This window comes from Sus scrofa, chromosome 13 (assembly GCF_054392235.1).
Source record: "Sus scrofa isolate SSC_HxYL_T2T_F1_AM1 chromosome 13, Sscrofa_HxYL_maternal_Yorkshire_Landrace_v2.0, whole genome shotgun sequence".
Lineage (NCBI taxonomy): Eukaryota > Metazoa > Chordata > Mammalia > Artiodactyla > Suidae > Sus > Sus scrofa.
Window position 1 is genome coordinate 138062649 of NC_139395.1, and position 15498 is coordinate 138078146.

The 15498-nt window shown below is 38.9% G+C and overlaps 1 protein-coding gene and 1 long non-coding RNA gene across 14 annotated transcripts in view; one reads left to right on the plus strand and one right to left on the minus strand.

Moving 5' to 3' along the window:
- The window catches only part of MAP3K13 (mitogen-activated protein kinase kinase kinase 13), a 176386-nt gene that overhangs the window by 135962 nt on the left and 24926 nt on the right, over positions 1-15498 (plus strand). For 7 of the 13 annotated variants that reach the window (XM_021069980.2, XM_084990590.1, XM_021069982.2 and 4 more), the window contains 5 exons: positions 3442-3625; positions 9188-9379; positions 10868-11026; positions 14370-14528; positions 15336-15444. In XM_021069980.2, coding sequence (XP_020925639.1) covers positions 3442-3625; positions 9188-9379; positions 10868-11026; positions 14370-14528; positions 15336-15444 — 803 coding nt within the window. The remainder of the gene's footprint in view (positions 1-3441; positions 3626-9187; positions 9380-10867; positions 11027-14369; positions 14529-15335; positions 15445-15498) is intronic. The other 6 variants (XM_084990591.1, XM_084990592.1, XM_084990594.1 and 3 more) reach the window with 1 other exon arrangement.
- The window catches only part of LOC146397643 (uncharacterized), a 93867-nt gene that overhangs the window by 71391 nt on the left and 6978 nt on the right, over positions 1-15498 (minus strand). The gene's annotated exons all lie outside the window — the stretch shown is intronic.

Here is a 15498-nt window from a genome sequence, read left to right on the forward strand (position 1 = left end):
CCTTTGAGTTTACAAGAACTTGTAAGACCCCAGTAAGTAAGTGGACTTCGATAATTCACACAAAGAAGATTTATTAAACAAATGTGAAGAAAATATTCTATATCACTGTCAACTAAAGTAGTGCAAACTTATAAAACACTATTTTATACATAATTAAATTGGCAACAAAGAATAATTGGCAATATTCATTTCTAGTAAAGTTGTAATGAAAGAAACATACTCATACTTTGCTATTATCAGAAAAAACTATCAAAAAAATTTTTTTTTGTCTTTTTAGGGCAGCACCCGTGGCATATGGAAGTTCCCAGGCTAAGGGTCAAATTGGAGCTGTAGCTGCTGGCCTGCGTCAGAGCCACAGCAACACGGGATCCAACTCGCATCTGCAACCTACACAACAGCTCACAGCAATGCCAGATCCTTCACCCACTGAGCGAGGCCAGGGATCAAACCCAGATCCTCATGGCTACTAGTCAGGTTCATTATCGCTGAGCCACAGCAAGAGCTCAAAATTCCTTGGGATAGCAATTTGGAAATATACCAAGAGCCAGGAAACTGTACTCTTCAATCAAAGGATTGACCTTGAGGAAATAATATAAAAAAAGAAAAAGTATCAAATTTAAATTGGCAAACAAAAAAATGGAAACACTTAAGTACCAAAAAAAAAAGGTAAGAGGGTACAGGAAACAACTATTAAGTTTATAATAGAGGAGCTCCTGTAGTGGCTGAGCGGAAACGAATCCAAGTAGGAACCATGAGGTTATAGGTTCCATCTCTGGCCTCGCTCAGTGGGCTAAGGATCTGGCGTTGCTGTGAGCTGTAGTGTAGATCACAGACTTGGCTCGGATCTGTTGTTGCTATGGCTGTGCTGTGTTGCTAGGCTGGTGGCTGTAGTTCTAATTCGACCCCTAGCCTGGGACCTCCATATGCCATGAGTGCAGCCCTAAAAAGTGGGGGAAAAAAAGTTTATAATAAAAAATATAAATACATGAGAAATATATAATACATGAAAAAAGTAGAAAAATTATATATCACATACAAAACTTACACAGCTATATACATATAAGCAAAGGCTAGAAGAAAAGATGAAAACTGAATATGGGGGGTTTTAGATAAAATATGTTTTTTAATAGTAAATAAATATTGAGGAAATAGGAAAAAAGACACCCAAAAATTGTCTAATTTTAGTAATTATGTATTAAAAATTAGGGTAACTTAGTCTTTTATAAAATAATTTGGAGAATTATTGCTCAGTGATGTTCTTAGAATCCAGTTCTAGTACTTTATTCAGCCCACAGAATGTCAGAATGACACTGTGTTTAGTTCTTCACTGGACCCCAAGTGAGTATAACTCTCACAGTGTGCCAAGTGTGTGTCCTGTGTGTGCCACACCAGCCTGTGGTGATGAGCATCATTAGAGGCCATAAAAATACCAAAAACAGTCAAGTCGGTAACTTACTGTTTCCACCTAAATCTCATTTGGTATGATTTGTTCCTTCAGTAATTTCATATCTGTGAGCTGTTTATATTTTAAAGAGGTTTGGTTTTTTTATAGCATCTATTCAATTTCAATAGAGCAGAAACCTTTAATACTGCTCATACCAGAAGAATGGGACAAATGCCCAAGCTATTAATCACTCTCACAATAATTTTTTCTGCTCTGTGTAGTTATATTTTGAAGGTCATTTTTAACCATTGAAATGAGAAACCACATTTTATTGAGAATCTATAGAATTTCTTTTCTCTTGAAGTAGAGAAAACTAGAGAAGAGAGATATATAGTTCCCTTCTACTCTTTCTGCTCTTGCTACATCAATGTAGTAGTGAGTTGCTTTGCTTTCAAGACCAGAATATCTTCAAAGCTAATTCAACACTACCTTTTTAATGTTCTGCAAACAGTGGCCTTTAAGTGATCGGTGGCCTGATGAGAATCTCTCATAACCTTTAGCATTGTCATCATCCTCTCCTTACTCCATGGGGGTCCTAACTCTGTGATGTTCATTTCTGACCAGTGCAGCAAGAATGCACTGGCAAGAAGAATAATCAGTGGATTATAGTCTTCTTTTTAAGTTTCATGCAATTAAAGCACATGTGGATTGAATTTTTTATCTATTTGAAATAGCATTTTATTTATTATAGAAATAATACATGCTGAAACTAACCCAATATTATAAATCAACTGTACTTCAATAAAAATTTAAAAAATAAAAGTAATATAAGATTATGGTTAAAATTTTAATGCGAAATTTTTTAATAAGACAAGGACATAACATGAATCATCAATAGTGCCACTACTTAGAAATGACCTGTGTTACATTTTTGGTGCAAAAAAATTAAGCTTTAAGAAAAAGAGAAACTTGAAAATACTGCATCTGTATGAGAAATATGACTAATGACTCTGAATTACTTCATGAGAGATAATGTGGTATAGTAGAAAAAAGCATTGCCCCTGGACTCAGCCAGTTCTGGGGTCCTGGGCTCAGTTCTGCCACTTACCAATTATATGACCTTGATTAAGTCACTTAAGGCATAGCTAACCTATGCCTTAGTTTTCTCATTTTTAAATATCCATGGTAAGGCCAGACTTGTAGAATTGTTTTAAGAACTAAACATATGACAGTTCTAAAGCACCATGCTAAGGCATTCCTGTCATGACTCAGTGGTAAATGAATCTGACTAGGAACCATGAGGTTGCAGGTTTGATCCCTGGCCTCGCTCAGTGGATTCCGGCATTGCTGTGAGCTGTGGTGCAGGTTGAAGACACAGCTCAGATCTGGCATTACTGCAGCTCTGGCATTGGCCAGCAGCTACAGCTCCGATTGGACCCCTGGCCTGGGAACCTCCATATGCCATGGGTGTGGCCCTAGAAAAGACAAAAAAAAAAAATTTTTTTTAAATAAATATATAAAGCACCATGCTAATGTCTGGCATAGTAACTACTGAATAAAGGTAAATACTAATGTAATTATTATTAATAATTAGATCCTTAGGAGAGTTTCACTGCAAATTCATTCAGTGAAGATTAATTGAGCATGTGCACTAGAAATTCAAAGGGGGAGAAGACAACACTTATATTGGGTGATGGGGAAGGGATGGTGATATAGAGACAGATAGGTGAATTGACCAAACAGGCAAGCTTGAAGTGAAGAGGTGGGGCCGTAGGAGTGTCAGGATGTGTTTTGTTCGGAGACCATTCTATTGGAGATCTCTGATCTGCTGGATTCCACTGGCTAAAAATTGATACAAATTAATACATGTGAAGAACTGATCTGTGGTATCAAGACCCATAGAAAAGTTATATCTTTTAACAAGTAACCAGGTAGAAGACAAGGGTAGAGGTCATTTTGGGTGATGGTAAAGTTGGTACCTTCAGAGTGGCCTTGTAGAATGGCCCCTGGGAAAATTCCAAGATCTCTTTAAGCTTGTTTCTCACTTATGTGCCTAGATACTTGGGAAGTGCCATTTGAGGAGATCTCAGAGCTGCAGTGGCTGGGTAGTGGAGCCCAGGGAGCTGTCTTCTTGGGCAAGTTCCGAGCGGAGGAGGTGGCCATCAAGAAAGTGAGAGAACAGAATGAGACGGATATCAAGCATTTGAGGAAGTTGAAGCACCCTAACATCATCGCTTTCAAGTAGGTCAAGGCTTTTTTTTTTTTAAGAAATAGATTTTTCTTTCCCCCGATGTATACATGTAAGCTCCTGCCTTGAAAGACATGTTAAGAACACTCTACAGGAGTTCTCCTGTGGCACAGTGGGTTGAGAATCTAGCGTTATCACTATAGTGGCTTGAGTCACTGCTGTGTCGAGGGTTCATTCCCTGGCCTGGGAACTTCCACATGCCTCGAGTGTGGCGGAAAAAAGAGAACACTCCCCAGACACAGAACTGTACTAGATGCTTTGGGAGGGTATCATGACTATTAAATTAGTCATGGCTTTAAGGATTTTATAGTCTAATAATTCTCTTTGCCAGAGCACATGCTGCTTAGAAGGGATGTATGCAGGACAGAGAGGGAGAAGGTGGAGTCAGATCTGCTGAATCAGTGTTATTTATCAATAGGATGACAGAGGCCACTTCAATATAACCTAAACATCCTAAAATTCAGTTAAGAAAGCAAAGCTAACATCTGAAGTGATCAGAGAACAATAAGTTCCTTGTAAATATAGATGTATTTTCTTATTAGTTTCTATTAGTGTTCCTTCTTCAGTATTAACTTGTAATATCAGGTACCTTCAGAGTATTTCTTCTTGCCTCTGGTTTTGTGAGATCCCTTTTCAAGGAATACCAAACACTCAGCTTTCTAAATCTAATGATGGTAGCGTCAGTGATGATAGCGAGTTAAATGCTATATTTATTTCACAACGTGTTTTTCAGGAGTGTGTGAACGTAGCTTTCTAGTTTAGACCATTATGTTCATGATATTGACAGGGATCCCTAGCAAAACAGAGCGATTCAAAGGTAAATTTGTGGAAGTCATTAAACTTGGCAGTGGTGAGGTCTGAATATGTATAATCTCTTCTGCCTGTACTTTTCCTTGAGTTCATTCTCTTACCTGCCTTAAAATGTTGCCCTAGGCTTCAACAAATGAATGGTGAATGGCTTGAGAGGAGGAACGGTGAAGAACAGGAAAGGGATGAAAAGGAAGGATTAGATTTGAATTTGAATTTTTTGGTGTATTTTTATATAACACATATAGAATTTATATGTATTTCAATGCTGGAAACTAGTATGATCAATGAGGCTACAGCTAAAAGTGGAATAACTTACAAATTCCCCTTCTCTATCCTAGGGGGGACTTCTTCCAGCCCCCATGGGGGATCCTTTCTTTCATAAAACTCTCATTATAAAGCTAAACATGTCATGCAGTAATTTTAATTGGAATCATATCCCCAAGTAAGGAACAGAAATCTTGGGTACAGATTTTGTAGAATGAGCTTAAATGTGTATTGCGGTTAAGTTTTAATTCCTAAACAAGAACCCCTATGGAAAGGGAAAGAAGTGAGGAAAAAAAGAGAAGGCTTCAACTGGGATTCTAAATGAAGTCCTTGGATTCATTGCCTTGTAGAAGGAACATCCCTGCTGAGGACACCGGAGAGAACTTCTGTTGCCGTAGTGATTCTATTTTTGATTGCCTTAGGAGGGCTGGGAGGATGTGAGACTAAAACAAAGTGCTATAGAGACCAGTTATAATGTTCCCCAAGGTGATACATTTCAAAAGACAATGGGAAGATTATTTTTAAACAGTCTATCAGAAATGCACTTCTTTCCTTCACTTTACTTCTCTGAGAGGATCATCATTGCACTATGGTACACCATCCTAAATGGAAGGAAGAGCCTTTATTTATTTAACTAAACTTTAAGCCTAGATCACTGGTATGCTGGATTTGAGACCCTGAATATTCTATGGATTAGCATGGCTTTTTGGCCTCCTGAAGTGAGCTAAGCTCTGAGTCTCACGTAAGAGAGCTTTCTAGCAGGATGTCCTTGGTAACTGAAGGTAGAAATGTGTCCTAAGAGGATAGGTTCAAGAAGCTTGAGTTTTTTTCGTTCTATTCTTTTGCTTTTTCCTTTTTCCTCCCAGTCTTTTTCCTACTTTACCCTCTAATCCTCCTACCTGCGTATACACTTTTCAGCATTGTGGACAAGTATTGCTCTGCTGGTGTCCAACTCTTTAGGCTGAAGATGCTTGAACAGTTTACCTCTACATGGAAAACAATAGTGAGACTGTGTCGCTGGCCCATTACACCATGCTCTTGAGGCATTGTGCAGTGTTATGTTTGCAGCCATCTGTGCCATGTGTTGCTTGGCCAATGAATCATTCAGGACCGTCTGGAAGATATGGATGCATGATTAGATTTTAGTTATGTCACTCTGGTTACTGATTTCTTTGCTTTTAACTTCTTTTGAAGTTAGTGCACAGAAGGGAAGTGCAAGAAAATAATACTATATTCTCTTTTTCTTCCAATTTTTTAAGCAATCTTTTTAGAAAACCCAACCTGCATGTTCCTAATGGAATTGAGTGCCAAAGGGAAGAAAAGATAGCAATTAAAAGTGATTATAGAGCTGTTATTTATAGCAACTAAGAAGCTTTGTCATAGTACAGAGCTGATGGAATGATTGCTTCTCGTTTGTCAGTCAAGAAAGATGAAAAGTGCATAACATATCGCTGTTAGACCCTTTCTGTCAATGCTTATGTGACAAGTTATAACATAGTTGAGTAAGATGCTGAGTTGTTTCAAACAAATATTTGTTTTGATGTTCTTAAGCCTATTACATTATTTCTGCCCTTATTCAGTATTTCTCTGTAGTAAAAATGAAATTTTCAGTTTGTAGTTGCTGTACATTTGTGTTCTACTGAGGTTTCCTAAAAGTCAATTAACAGAAACTTTAAAAAAAATTCTTTAAAAATCAAGATGGGGGAGTTTTTATCGTGGCTCAGTGGTAGCAAACCCAACTAGTTTCCATTAGAATGCAGGTTCAATCCCTGGCCTCGCCCAGTGGGTTAAGGATCTGGTGTTGCTGTGAGCTGTGGTATAGGTCGCATATGCAGCTCAGATCCCATGTTGGTGTGGCTGTGGTGTAGGCTGGCAGCTACAGCTCTGATTCAGCCACTAGCCTGGGAACTTCTATATGCCACGAGTGCAGCCCTAAAAATAAATAAATAAATAAATAAGGCAAAATAAATAAATAATGAAAATCAAATGAGAATTCGGGGTAACTTAGAGAATGATAGAAGAGTAGTAGAAATAGCTCTGTGGCATTTGACAGGCATATCAAGACAGGGGAAATGAAAACTAATTTTACTTCTTCATAAGCTGCTATTGTTATAAGACTTTCGCATGATCACAAAAGCCATGGCATCAAAATGCTTTCACCACTGAAGGGAGCCTAAGAGACAGGACATGAATTGGTAGCTGGCTAAGGACTTTAGCTGGGAGTCTTGTAGGTAGAATATTCTCATACCTTGTCTGGAAAGTTTTAGAGGAAAACATACATGTCATTAAGAAATGGGAGACAGAATTGCTCATGGTCATTTTTCTTATTTCTCATTCTCAGAACAAGTAACATTAATATGATTTTCCCACTTTTATAAGATAACAATATTACTATAAGAATCTCTAAGTTACTTGTCTATATAAACTTTAAAAAGTGGAGTTCCCGTCGTGGCTCAGTGGTTAATGAATCCGACTAGGAACCATGAGGTGGCGGGTTCAATCCCTGGCCTCGCTCAGTGGGTTGAGGATCCAGCTTTGCAGTGAGCTGTGGTGTAGATTGCAGACATGGCTCAGATCCAGCATTGCTGTGGCTGTGGTGTAGGCCGGTGGCTACAGCTCCAATTAGACCCCTAGCCTGGGAACCTCCGTATGCCACGGGTGTGGCCCTAAAAAGACACAAAGACCAAAAAAATAAAAATAAAAAATAAACTTTAAAAAGCCAAAAGGAAGGCAGTGTAGTGTAATGAGTGGAAAGAGCATGAGCTTTGAAGTTACACAGGATTCGAATTCCAGCTCTCTCGGAAGTCAGTTTTCCTCTTCTGAGCCTTACCTGTAGAAAAAGGTAATATATGTCATACAATGGTTTGGGGCAGATTAAATAAGACACTCAACTAACATGTAAACATGCCTAACAAAAAGATGTTCTTAGGGGACACACAGTTTTTGAAGGCATGATCCTACTGTGTCCCCCTTTGCCTGGCAAAGCAATAAAACCATTCTTTTCTTCTTCACGCCTCCTCAGAAAATGTTCTTTCATGGTAGTACCCTTCCTTCTATCCCTTGCCTCAGCACATGTCTGTGCAAAGGCTTTATCAGCAAAAAACATTAAGGTGAGGTTAAGAAATATTTGTCAAAGTCTTGCTGTGAACTTCTAAGCTACGTGGTAGAAAAAAAGAACTTGAAGACCTTTTCCTTCAAGGAGCCAATAATCTGTACAGGGAGAGAAAAATTGCATATAAAAATGAATATGTAGGAATTCCCATCGTGGCAGCAGAGGAAACGAATCTGACTAGGAATCATGAGGTTTTGGGTTCGATCCCTGGCCTCACTCAGCGGGTCAAGGATCCAGCATTGCCGTGAGCTGTGGTGTAGGTCGCAGGTGTGGCTCAGACCTGGCGTTGCTATGGCTGTGGCGTCGTAGACCGGCAGCTACAGCCCCAACTAGACCCCTAGCCTAGGAATCTCCATATGCTGCAGTGCAGCCCTAAAAAGACAAAAAGACAAAAAAAAAAAAAAATGAATATGTAGCATAGGAAATTAGAGAAGAGAAAGGTTTTTTTTCTACTGGCATAATCAGGGAAGGCTTCATAGAAGATGTAGGAATTGATGGAAATAGAAGCTGCACAGGTGTATAATACATCGTGTAACATTATTCTTATTCTAAGCAGGAATGTTTTTCAAAGACTATATAATATAGAAGATTGTCTCTCTTTTTTTTTTTTTTTTTTTTTTGGTCCCCAGTCTAGTTATATTAAATTTGAGTAATTTAAAATGAAACAAATAATAGTAAAAATAACAATATTTGAATTCTTCTTTCTGTACACTATATAAAAAACCTTCCATTTAATGTTTAAAGAAAGACATTGCAATTATTCTTAATCAAAAAGAATATAATATCCAGCCTACACAAGTCTCAGGAAAAGGTGTTCTTTGTCCTAGAATGGAGCAGTTCCACAGAAAAAGCACCAATCTAACATAGCATATGGATATCTGAAGTGAACAAAACAAACTAAAATGTCTCTGTGCATAGTAGAGAAACAGGTAGACTAGAGGGATTTACATGGTAATTTAAGAATCTGGAAAGATTACATGCATTTTAAAAGTAATTTGGGAGTTCCTCTCTTGGCTCAGAGGAAAGGAATCTGACTAGTATCCATGAGGATGCAGGTTTGATCCCTGGCCTCCCTCAGTGCATAAAGGATCCAGCGTTGCCGTGAGCTGTGGTGTAGCTCGCAGACGCAGCTCAGATCCCATGTCTCTGTGACTGTGGTGTAGACCAGCAGCTATAGCTCCGATTTGACCTGTAGCCTGGGAACCTCCATGTGCCCTGAGTGCAGCCCTAAAAAGACACACAAAAAAAGTAATTTGGGTAGAGAACTGGTCTTAATAAATTTTTTTAAATATTCTTAAAATATAAATATGTGTACATGTTTGTTTATATTATGTGTGGACTCATGTATGTGTTTGTGTTTTCTTGAAAGGGGTGTTTGTACTCAGGCCCCATGTTACTGTATCATCATGGAATACTGTGCCCATGGACAACTCTATGAGGTTTTGCGAGCTGGCAGGAAGATCACACCTCGATTGCTAGTAGACTGGTCCACGGGAATTGCAAGTGGAATGAATTATTTGCACCTCCATAAAATTATTCATCGTGATCTCAAATCACCTAAGTGAGTTCTGGAGCTAATTTTTCAGCCATTTTCTTCTGTTGTTTTGAAATATAGAATTTTATCGACCATAGTTGAAGCTTTCAGAAATCATATTTTCAGTTCAATTTAAATTAGCACTTGACTGGTACCAGATTGTATTCGCTTTAATGCTAGCAAAAATGGTTTTCCCAGGTCATATCTCAGCAAGTAAAACATGACCTGTGTGGAATCTACTTAAGCTTAAATTTATTCCTACTTTTCTTTATCAAATTAATGGAATCCCAGCATACTTATCAGCCTTTTATTTATTTTTTTATTTTTTTAATTTTTGCTTTTTAGGGCCATACCCATGGCATATGGAAGTTTCCAGGCCAGGAATCCATTCGGAGCTGCAGCTGCTGGCCTATGCCACAGCCACAGCCATGTGGGATCTGAGCCATGTCTGTGACATACACCACAGCTCATGGCAATGCCAGATCCTTACCCACTGAGCAAGGCCAGGGATCAAACCCACGTCCTTACAGATACTAGTCAGGTTTGTTACCGCTGAGCCACGATGGGAACTCCCTTCTCTGCCTTAAGTGGTAATGAATCCCTTGTGTCATGCTCCCATGCAAGATTTAAATGTTTGCCACCATTTAAACAATGTTTTAAAAGAAGTGTCTTTTGGGAGTTCCCTGGTGGCCTGGTAGGTTTAGGATCCAGCATTATCACTGCTGTGGCTCAAGTTAGTACTGTGGCTTGGGTTCAGTCCCTGGCCAGGAACTTCCACATGTGGACATGGCCACAAATAAATAAATAAATACAGTGTCTTTTCTGTTGGGTTGTCTGAGACTGGCAAAGGTGAAAACCAGTATTTATTGAGGTAAGTGCTTTACATGTCTTAACTTCATTTAATTCAAATGAAAATCTATGAGACCATTATTACAGACCCATAATTCTTTATCCAAAGCTCTTGGAGTCAGATGATTTCATAAATGTAACAAAGAGCATGACCTTATATCCCCAGTGAAGTCTGGGGCAACACTGTGTGCATATATGTGTGTGTGTGTGTGTGTAATCTGCCACAATCATAAATCTGTAGCACAACCTTTGACAGTCACACCAAATGGGATAAATAAATTGAGTTTGCTTTATATATATGGAAAAATATTTATAAACCATTTTCAGAGATTTCTGAATTGTGGATAAGATACTGTGACCTGAATTATCCCCATCTTACAAAGGAGAAAACTGGCTTAGAAGAATTAAGTTTAACTTGGCAAAGGTCACACAGTTAGCAAGTGGTGGAGGCAGGATAAAACCAGGTGTAGAAAGCCCAGTGTGTTCTGCTGCCTCACGAGTGTGAGTGACACTGTGTCTGGTGTGCAGCTAATGCCCTAGTGGGACTGGAACTCTCAAGCTGAATTCTGCAAGGTAGGAGGCAGCAGACGAATTCTTCACTTGACAATTAGTCATGATTTTCACTAATACTAATGATCTGGTTGTTTTCTTTATTTCTTTTTCAAGTGTTTTAGTGACTCATACAGATGCAGTAAAAATTTCAGATTTTGGTACATCTAAGGAACTCAGTGATAAAAGCACCAAGATGTCCTTTGCTGGCACAGTCGCATGGATGGCGCCAGAGGTGATACGGAATGAACCTGTCTCTGAGAAAGTCGATATATGGTGAGTGGTGCCATCTGTGGCAACTAGAAAGCTGTTCCCATTTTCACCCTATTAGCACTTTCCTCTTTTAACACTTCTCCTTTCCCAAAATATTCTTTAGTGTGTCTCGCTTTCGGTTGATTTCAGTCACCTATATTCTCAGGACTACCTAGCACAATGAAACATGGTAAGAAGGATTGGGAGTGGAGGAATTAGGGTGACTATCCATTTAGTAAATCATCAGTTTGGGGGACTTCAAAGAATATGCTGAACTTTCTCAAAAACTGAAAGTTTACTTTAAACAGCCATTTAGTATAAAACTCTTTCTGAAATATAGTACATACTTCTCACTTTCTTGAATAAAATACATTAAACAAAGTTTATGTTTCTCAGTGACTCACATATATCAATGATATACTTTGTTGTGATACAGATATATGCTTTAAACCTACTTGAGGTGTATAGATCTATTTGCCCTCTTATTAAACAGCCCCGATGGGCTATGATTTTTTTTTTTTCCTTTTTAAAAAAATCTTGGGAGTTCCCAGTGTGGCTCAAGACTTATGAAACCAACTAGTATCCATGAGGATACAAGTTGGATGCCTGGCCTAGCTCAATAGGTTAAGGATCTGCTGTTGCCATGAACTGTAATGTAAGTCGCAGACATGGGTCGGATCCTGCATTGCTGTGGCTGTGGTGTAGGCCATAAGGTGCAGCTCTGGTCCCACCCACCTGGGAACTTCTACATGGCATGGGTGTGGCCCTAAAAAGCAAAAAAAAACATCTTTATCAACTTTTCCTCTGAGGTTATAAATCTCTGCTATTAACAATTTATTAACAGTTTATTTATAATTGTTTTTTCCTTCCATTCTTAAAATTGGCAACTATTAAATTTTAGACTTCAGCCAAGATAATAACATATATTAAAATTGCATATAGCACCAGAGTAAATAAGACAAAGTAGAAATATAGGGTCATTTGTATTTGCGGCAATTATTAACAAAGTGTCCTGATTAGGGAGTTTCCATTGTGGCTCGACAGCTTAAGAACCCAGCATAGTGTCCATGAGGATGCAGGTTCAATCTCTGGCCCCACTCAGTGTATTAAGGATCCAGCTTTGCCGCAAGATGTCATACATGTGACTTGGATCTGGCATTGCTGTGGCTATGGCATAGGCCAGTGGCTGTAGCCCCAATTCAGTCTCTAGCCTGGGAAGTTCCATATGCCACAGATGCAGCCTTAAAAAGAAAAAAAAAAAAAAAAGAAAATTAAAAAAATTTAAAATCAAGGCGTCCTCATTAGAGATTATACCAATTTATGTTCCCAATAGAAATGTGTAAAAGTGTTTTTTCAGTCTTGCCAATAAAATGTATTAAACTTTGGGATTTTTGCCAACCATATAGGTTAAAAAAAAAAAAAGATATCTTAAGTGTAATTTGAACTTGCATTCCTCTTCTCATAAATTTGTACATTTTTTCATATGTTTACAAAATATTTGTTATTATTTATGAACTACTCTTATCCTTTACTAAGCTTTCTGATTGCTTATTATTAAATTATAAACTATTTTATACATTAAGGAGATTAGCGTTTTATGTATATGAATCACAGAAAATTTTCGCATTTTGTTGTTTTGCTTTGAGTGAAGTTTTTTTTGCATGTCAAGATTTTTTTTTTTTTTAAGGAGTTTAGGGAGTTCTTCTGTAGCTCAGTGGGTTAAGGACCTGGCATTGTCACTGCTGTGGCTTGGGTCATTGCTATGGCACAGGTTTGATCCCTGGCCCCAGGAACTTCCACATGTTGCGGGCTCAGCCAAAAACAAAACAAAACAAAAGCAGTTTAATTTGTCAATCTTTCCTTTGATAGCTTCTGGATTTTTTTTTTTTTTTTTTTGGTCTTTTCGTCATTTCTTGGGCCGCTCCTGCGGCCTACACCACAGCCACAGCAACATGGGATCCGAGCTGCGTCTGCGACCTATACCACAGCTCACGGCAACACCGGATCCTTAACCCACTGAGTGAGGCCAGGAATTGAACCCGAAACCTCATGGTTACTGGTCGGATTCCTTAACCACTGAGCTATGATGGGAACTCCCTCAACAAAGATTTAAATGTGAAAAATGAAACCATAAAAATCCTCAAAGAACACATGGGAGTTAAAATAACCTTAGAGTGGTGAAGACTTGTCTAATTAAGAAATCCAGGAGTTCCCATCGTGGCGCGGTAGTTAACGAATCCGACTAGGAACCATGAGGTTGTGGGTTCGTTCCCTGGCCTTGCTCAGTGGATTAACGATCCGGCGTTGCCGTGAGCTGTGGTGTAGGTTGCAGACGCGGCTCGGATCCCGCGTTGCTGTGGCTCTGGCGTAGGCTGGTGGCTACAGCTCCGATTAGACCCCTAGCCTGGGAACTTCCATATGCCGCAGGAGCGGCCCAAGAAATGACAAAGAGGGAGTTCCCGTCGTGGCGCAGTGGTTAACGAATCCGACTAGGAACCATGAGGTCGTGGGTTCGTTCCCTGGCCTTGCTCAGTGGGTTAACGATCCGGCGTTGCCGTGAGCTGTGGTGTAGGTTGCAGACGCGGCTCGGATCCCGCGTTGCTGTGGCTCTGGCGTAGGCCAGTGGCTACAGCTCCGATTCACCCCTGGCCTGGGAACCTCCATATGCCGTGGAAGCAGCCCAAGAGATACCAACAACAAACAACAACAACAAAAAGACAAAAAGACAAAAAAAAAAAAAAAAAGAAAGAAATGACAAAGAGACCAAAAAAAAAAAAAAAAAAAAAAAAAATCCAGAAGCTATCAAAGGAAAGATTGACAAATTAAACTGCTATTGTTTTGTTCCAATTCGACTCCTAGCTGGGAACCTTCATATGCCTCGGGTGCGGCCCTAGAAAAGAAAAAAAAAAAAAAAAGACAAAAAAATAATGACAATAAATAAATAAATAAATCTTTGATGAATTTGGAATTTATATAAGATAAAGTATGGGTTTAATTTTTTCCCCAGTTGTCCCAACAGCATTTATTGAGTAATCATTTTTTCCCCACTGATTTGTCACTTCTATCATATACTCAATTCCTACATGTATCTGATCTATTTCTGGATTTCTGTTTCATTCCATTAGTCTTGCTCTCTATTCATTACCAGTGTTAATTATTGAAGCTTTGTGTTAAGTCTAAAATCCAATGGTTTTGTTATTCCTCATTAGTTTTCTTTTTCAGAATTTTCCTGGATGTTTCTGTTTTTCTAATAGCAGTCTTAGACTTTTAAAACTGGATATATATTTGATTAAAAATTAATAAAGAACTGAGACACAAGAACGTCTTTCTGCAATGTCTTCTGTACTTGTTCTTGGTGCTACTGTAGGTCTTTTGGAGTGGTGCTTTGGGAGCTTCTGACAGGAGAGATCCCGTACAAAGATGTAGACTCATCAGCCATTATTTGGGGGGTTGGAAGCAATAGTCTACACCTCCCAGTTCCTTCCACTTGCCCTGATGGATTCAAAATCCTTATGAAGCAGACATGGTAAGAAATGTGTTTCTCCCAGTATTCTCTTTTCCCTTGCTTCCTCAAAATCATATTCAGAACTTCTCAAAACTATATTAAAACTGCAGGGGAGGAGCTCCTGCTGTGGCTCAGTGGGTTAATGATCTGGCTTGTCTCTGTAGAGGCACTGGTTCAAACCCCAGCCCAGCACAGTGGGTTAAGCATCTGGCGTTGCTGCAGGTGTGGTGTAGGTTGCACCTCTGGCTCAGATTTGACCCCTGGCGGAGAAACTTCCATATGCTACAGGGGTGGCTGAAAAAGAAAAAAAGAAAAAAGAAAGAAATGAAACTGCAAGTCTCTGATGTGTATTTGGAGTGAAGAAACTTTGTGTAAAGTCTAGGAGCCTTGGAATTTGAGAACCTTGGATTCAAATACGAGCTCTGCCATTTTCTATCTGTGTAATCTGGGACATATCTTCCAACTCTGTTTTCTCATCTGTAATGTGGGGATAACACCTACTCATAGAGTTGTTGTGTTATGATTAATAAAAAATGATAAAGAATTTGATATGACATCTTGAAATCATAGGCCTTAGTATACGATAGCTGTCATTACTTTATCAGTGCTAAAGAATCATTATTATCAAACAGATCCTAGAGATTTCCAGTTCATTTAGAGGTTTCTTGTAACTGCATCTTCCTTTTGCTCTTCAGTACATTCAAAACTACCTGAGATATCGCCACACATGGAATCAAAAATGTTTTTTATAAAGTAGAATAAAATCTTTATCCTCCTTGAAACAGCTGAAATGCACAAGTTGTTTTTTGGGTTTTTTTTAACTTTTAGGCAGAGTAAACCTCGCAACCGACCGTCTTTTCGGCAGACACTCATGCATTTAGACATCGCATCTGCAGATGTACTTGCCACCCCACAAGAAACTTACTTCAAGTCTCAGGTAAGTCTGGAAATTCTTCCAGGTTGTACTGAAGAGACTTATCAGGAGCTCTTG